This window comes from Chroicocephalus ridibundus, chromosome 17, assembly GCF_963924245.1.
Source record: "Chroicocephalus ridibundus chromosome 17, bChrRid1.1, whole genome shotgun sequence".
NCBI classification, from domain to species: Eukaryota; Metazoa; Chordata; class Aves; order Charadriiformes; family Laridae; genus Chroicocephalus; species Chroicocephalus ridibundus.
This window is the reverse complement of record NC_086300.1, coordinates 1,210,179-1,216,667: the sequence shown is the minus strand read 5'-3', so window position 1 is coordinate 1,216,667 and position 6,489 is coordinate 1,210,179. Positions and strand designations below refer to the sequence as shown.

At 63.3% G+C, this 6,489-nt stretch overlaps 1 protein-coding gene across 1 annotated transcript; it reads right to left on the bottom strand.

Moving 5' to 3' along the window:
• Window positions 1–2,225: 2,225 nt before the first annotated feature.
• DLX3 (distal-less homeobox 3) lies at window positions 2,226–5,914 on the bottom strand. The gene is made up of 3 exons (XM_063354557.1): window positions 5,506–5,914; window positions 4,946–5,136; window positions 2,226–3,211 (listed from the first exon to the last, which is right to left on the bottom strand). Exons 1-3 carry the CDS (start codon window positions 5,822–5,824, stop codon window positions 2,870–2,872), a joined length of 852 nt encoding a protein of 283 aa, XP_063210627.1. The 5' UTR covers window positions 5,825–5,914; the 3' UTR covers window positions 2,226–2,869.
• Window positions 5,915–6,489: the final 575 nt, after the last annotated feature.

Here is a 6,489-nt window from a genome sequence, read left to right as displayed (position 1 = left end):
TGCCTGGCTCTGCCGCGGCTCCTCGGGCAGGTGCAGGGGGCTCCTGGCACCCACCCCATGGGCTGTGGGTGCTGCGACCCCTGGCAACCCCCAGCCCCACGTGGGCTCCGGGACGTGCTCTGTGGCGGGGACAGAGGAGTGGGACAGGAGGGACAGGGGGGCTACACGTGCACTGTGTCTTCCCCCGTGCCCATCCCCGCAGCGTCGGGGCTGGTGGCACAGGCTGCCGGGGCAGCCCCGCTTGCAGGCAGGGCTGCTGGAGGGAGCAGGGTTAGCGCCTGTCTGCAGGCAGTGATGCACCAGCATTTATATAATCCACGGGTATGTAATCTGCCGTCTTTCTATTTTTTTTCCCCTCCCCCCCCCAAAAAAAAGTTAAAAAATTAAAAAATAAATAAAATAACCCCGCACCAGCTCATGCCGCGCTTCTCACTCCAGGCAATGCCGCTCGGTTTCCCCCTCTCCCAACCCGCCGCCCCCTCGCTCTTGCTGGCAGCCTCCCCCCAGGAACAACCCCCCGTCTCCAGCGCGTCTGCCCCGCTCCGGGGCGGCTGCTCCCCCCCTCCGACCCCAGCCCCAACCTCGAGCCCTGGGGGACGGGGGGGCTCGCAGCACCCCTCGATTCTTTGCAACCTGCCCGGTCATGCAGGTACCAGAGGGGGATGCCCGGGGTCCCGATGGTGGCACAGGGGACAGGGATGGGGAGCGGGGATGGGGAGCTGGCGGGTGCAGCCCGTGGGGGGATTTGGGGAAACCCAAAATCCCCGGGTTGGCCCCACGTGGACGTGGCCATGGAAAGGGGGGACATAGGGACACTGGGATGTGTCCCAGCTGTGACAGCACCCCTCGGTGCTGGGGGTGTCCCCGGTCAGCGCAGAGGGACCATCCCTGGGGCCACCCCACGGAGAGTTGGATGCAGCGTGGGGGGCTGGGGGACCCCCCACAGCCATCAGCGACTCGATGCCGGGGACCAGGGCAGGTCCCCCGTCCCCAGCACGGCTCGGTGGGAACAGCACCAGGATGGGTGACCCTTGGCCACGCTCCCACCCGTGAGACGATGCCGGTGACAGTGGGGACAGTGGGGCAGGGGGACCAGCACGGTTCAGCCCCAGTCCCTGTCACCATCCCCTGCATCTGGGGGGGTGTCTTTGGGTCACTCGAGCCCTCCCAGCCCCGTAACGCCGATGGGAAAGCCACCGTCTCCGCAGTGGCAGCGAGTGTCGGTCCTGCAGGGTCGGTGCCTTGGTGGGGGTCCCGTCACTCATGGTGTGTCCCCAAAGGGGACACCGGGGCAGCCCGGCCGCCCTCCCAGTTTGCACAGCCGGGAGCTGACTGGTTCCCAGCAAGAGGAGCGGGAGGCAAGCGCCAGGTCTCTGCGGGAGTTCAGGGAAGACTCGGCAAACCAGGAATAAAGTTGTCCCTCCCCAAATTCCCTCTCAGCGGGGCAAAGCGGGACGCGGGGTGAGCCCCTGCCCATCGCCCGGTGCCAGCCCCAGTCCCCCACCGCCCCCCAGTTGTACCCCAAAAAATGGGGTGCAGGGGATGCGGGGGTTTAACTCCGCGTTTCCCGAGGCAGAAAACTCCTGAGCTCCACTGAAAACCTCCCAAAAAATGGTGTTTGGAGCCTTCAAATTCAAAGTGCTTTTATTAACATTTATAGACCAGGAAAGCAGCACAGGACGCTCGGAGGCAGCCCCCGGCCTTAGCGGGGGCTCCCATCAACCAGGGCTTCTTTTTTTTTTTCTTAAAAAAAAAAAAAAAGCAAAGAAAAAACGAGACCGAAACCAGTTTGGTTTGGATCAACTTTATACAAATGAACCTTATGTACACTCTCTTTTTTCCCCCGTACACCCCTATTTATATAAGGCAACATAAATAAGATCCTCGGGACTGTACAACACATATGAACACTTCTTAAAACTGCACTTTCTGCTTTTAAAAAAATAGCATCACTCTCTTAAAAAATAGTAAAGAGGTTTTTTTTTTTTTTCTTTAAAATGTGTTGTCGATTTATTTAAAAAATAGGCATTTTGCTTTGCCGTTAGCTTAAATGACGCAGATGGAGGCACTGTTAGAAAACGGACATTAGCACAATTTTTCTCTTTAAAAAATAACTTAAGCCATTCCCAAACTGTTTAAATATTAAAATATTTTCTCTCCCCGCCCCCCCCCCCAACTTTTTATTTTTTATTTTTAAATAACCACCTTATTGTGTGAGCATCGTCCCGGGCGATTCCTGCGAAGCTGCCACAGAAGCGGCCACGCTGGGGGGGTCCCGCTTTGTTCCCGTGGGGTGTCTGTGGGCCCCCAAACTGCTCCCAGTCCCCGGATTTCGGGTGCCGCCAGCGCGACGCACATCCCGCTCCTCCGGCATCGGCGATGGACACCCACTGTCTGTCCTCGTCCCCACGGGCTCCATCCCGACCGGGACGCGGGTGCCCCTCGCACCCTTCCTGGGTGCCCACCCGCACTCGGGGGGGGGTGTCACAGCCGCCCCCCAAAGCAGCTCATGGGGGTGGCCCCAAGAAGCAAAGCTCCGGTGAGGGACCCCCCGGCGGGACGTGGCTCCTCGGGGGCCGTTTTTATTAGGGGGTGATGGAAAAAAGAAAAACAAAATGCAATAAGAAGAATTCTCCACCTTTTTCCTCGCCTGCCCTGGGCCGGGAGATTCCGAATTTAACCTTTGCAGTCCTCTTGTTCCTGAGATGAGCCCGGAGAGGAGAGGATATGTAAGCGTATATCTAGGGGTGCGTGTACATGGGTGTCCTTTTTTTTTAAAAAAAAAAAAAGAAGAAAAACCAAAAAGTAGGGGGGAAAAAAAAGGAGGCAAAGGAGTTCTGCCACTGTCTCTCGTTCCTTTCTCTCGCTGTTAATAGACGGCGCCGGTGTTGGGGGGTGGCCCCGGGGAGGTGTGATGCATCGTGGTGGCCGGCGGCGGCTGGTGGGGTCCGTGGGGTCCGCTGAGGGTCTGGGGGTGATACCAGGGGTTGTGCTCCTCCAAAAAGCCGGGGGAAGAGCTGTAGGGGAGCGGCTGCGGGAGCGGGGTCCGGCCCGTCGCGCTGCCGTGCGAGTTACTGTCCCAGACGGCCGGGGAGGGGGGGGAGTTGCAGGCCATGGAGTCGCTGTTGTTGGGGCTGTGCTCCAGCGGCACCTCGCCGTTCTTGTAGAGCTTCTTGAACTTGGAGCGGCGGTTCTGGAACCAGATCTTCACCTGGAAAGGGAGGGAGAGGGGGGGGTCAGCGCCCCGCCACCAAAAGGGGATGCTCGGGTTTGAACGGGGCGCACGGGGGTCGCAGGAAGGGGAGGCGGGATGGGGGTGACGCGGGAACGCCAGGCACGCGGGAAGGGACAAGGGACGTGGGTGTCACGGAGACCCCAGAAATACGATGCAAGGTGGGAAGGGACACAAGGGACATGGCTGTCACGGAGAGCCTGGACACACCGTGCGCCGCGGGAAAGCACCCAGGATATGAGCACCATGGGGACCCCCCCCACACGGTGTATGGCGGGAAGCCCCCCGGGACATGGGTGTCATGGGGACCCCAGCCACAGGGCGCATCGCGGGAAGGCACCCGGGATGAGGGTGTCACGGGGAACCGGGACACACCACGCACCGTGGGAAGGCACCCGTGATATGGGTGTCATGGGGGCCCCGGGGACGCGGTCCATCGCGGGCAGCCCCCCCCAGGACATGGGTGTCGTGGGCAGCCCGTCACGCCATGCATCACGGCACGCCGGGCGTCGGGAGCGTCCCCGGTGCTGGGTGAGGCGGCGGCGCTGGACGCCCTTGGCCCCCGGGGAAGGGGTGGAGGGGGGGCGGTGGTTGTCACCCAAACAGGATGTCCCTCTGGGAGCGGGTGACGCGCTCCGTCAGCCCTTTGCCGAGTTGTCCCCGATTGCTTCATCGCCCAAGGGAGGAGGAGGAAGGCCGGGTGCCGGGGAGCGCCGCACCAAGGGCGGCACAAGGGCGCCGGCGCCGGCCCGCAGGCAGGGAGGGCGCCGGGGACGGGACGGGGTGCGGGGGAGTCACGCGCTGCGGTGACAGCGGTGACAACCTGCTCGCCCTCACACCAACAGGTCGGCGGGGGACGATTTGTCCCCACGCCAGGAACAACCCAAAAGCCAGGGTTTAGCCCCAAATCTGGGTGGCTCGTGGGGAGGAGAAGCCCAAGGCGCCCATCCCGGTTCTTCCAGTCCGGGCTAAAGCGTCACCCCCAGCTCAGGGTCCTGGGGCGGGATGTGGCTCCTGTCCCAGATTCCCTTCTCCCTGCCTGGACCAAGTGGGATGGGGGAGACGCAGTGCCGGGGGGACGGACCCAAGGGGAGCCCCAGGTTCCGTCCCCCAGGTCCCCACGCTCCGGCTGGACGCGGGGCCAGGACCTGCTGCTGGGATGGGGTGTCCCGAGCACCCCGTCCCAAGCACCCTGTCCCGTGTGTCCCGTCCCGTGTGTCCCGTCCCAGCTGGAATTTAGTGTCCCATGTTCCCAGGAGGCCGGGTGCGTTGCTGACCCAGGACGCTGCCATGCGCCGGGGCAGGATTCAGCTTCCCGGGCAGCGGGGCAGAGCACGGTCTGGGACGTGGCTGGCTCCGGAGGGGGCGGGATACACCCCGAAACCCGGGAGCGGGGCATGGCTGGGGTCTGTCCCCTCTCTCTGCTCCTTCCCTCCCCTCCGCCTTCTCCCTGGCAGCCCGGATCTGCTCCGCACAGGGAAATCCAGCAGCAGGGACCCCTGCACCCGCGAGCAGCAGGGACCACGCGTCCCCGGGGACCCCCAGGCCCCCCCACCTCTCACCATCCAGCTGCAAACGGAGCCCCCTCCCAAATCCCCACCGATTGGGGTTTTGCAATGGCGGGGGGCAGCTCTGGCTCCCCCTCTCGCCGATCCCTGCCGCTCGTAGCTGGGAACTGGGGCGGTGGGAGGTGTCGGGGGGCTCAGCCCTTACCTGGGTCTGGGTGAGCCCCAGCTGGGCGGCCAGTTCGGCCCGTTCGGGCAGCGCCAGGTACTGGGCTTTCTGGAAGCGGCGTTGCAGAGCCGCCAGCTGGTAACTGGAGTAGATGGTGCGGGGCTTGCGGATCTTCTTGGGTTTCCCGTTGACCATCCGCACCTCCGGCTCCGGCTCCTCCTTCACCGACACTGGGCAGAGAGCGGAGGTGTGAGGCCAGTGATGGTGAAGGGACCCCGGTGCCGACACCCCCTTCCCCTCCAGCTCAGGGTCATCCCGCGTGGCATGGTGGCACTGCCCCGTCCCCCGGGGCTTTCCCCGGGACGGCCACATCCAGCGCAACTCCGTCCCGCTGCATCCCCCCCAGCAGCACCGGGGATGCTGGAGGGGACTCAGCCCCGTCCCAACACCCCCCCCATCCTGCAGCGGGGACAACACCCCCTTGGCCACCCCGTCCCCAACTTGGGGGACACTTAGAGGGGGGCAACTTGGCGAAGGTCCTGCCGCAATCCCAAGGGATGAGCGGGATGGATACAGCCCCTCTCTCCCCAGCGTCCTACCTGCTTCTTGGGCTGGGAGCTGCTGGTCCCTGAAGTGGCTGTACTGCCGGTAGGAAGGGCTGTAGGAATAGTCGGATTTGGGCGAGTAGGTGCCGGCGGCGCCGATGCCATTGAGGTTGAACTGGTGGTAAGGGTAGTGGCTCACGGGCTGGCTGTAGGACTGGCCCGAGTAGTAGTCATGCTGGCCGGTGTAGTAGCCCAGATCGGTGACGGAGGACTCGGGTAAGGTGGGAGAGTCCTTGGAGGCGGCATGGCAGCTGAGCGAGCCCGAGAGGTCGGTGAGGATGCTGGAGAGCTTCTTGTCGAAAGAGCCGCTCATCGCTGGAACCGGGGTGGGTGGGGTGGGGGACCTGCCCGCCTGGCTGGGGACCCCCCAACCTGGCGGCTCCGGCTACCCGGCGTCAGGCCTGGCGTGCCCAGAGCCGGCTTCTCCGCAGCGGCTCTTGCGAGGAGCAACCAAGAGACTGTGCCCAAACCTCCAGCCCCGGCCGCCTGCTTAAAGCCTTTAATTAGGGAGCAGGGCAGGGTGGGTGCGCATTCCGATTGGCTCCAGAAATATTGCCTGGGAGGCAAAACAGGCTCCTGCCTCCTCTCTCTCTCTCTCTCTCTCTCTCTGTGTTTTTTTTACTCTTTCTTTCCCCCCCCCCTTCTTTCCCTCTCTCAAGAAACAACAAAGAGTGGGTGAAGGAGGGAGAAGGAATAAATAAAGATCGCAGGCTCCTGGGTGCAGGAGCGGTGGGGGGGAGCGGCTGGAAGGGCTTCTGGGGACACCGTGCTACCTGGGGGGGGGGACGGACGGATTTTTTGCAAGGGGATGGGTGCCCCCCCCCTCCCCCTCGGGACTCTTGGTGCTGCGGGGGGATTTGGAGGGGGAGCAGAGTGGGGGGGTGTTTGCTGGGGGGTGGGGGAGAGGAAGGGTTGGGGTTAGGGAGTAGGATGGATCCGGGCTTGGGGCTGCGGGGGTATGTTTTAGACCCCCCTGCT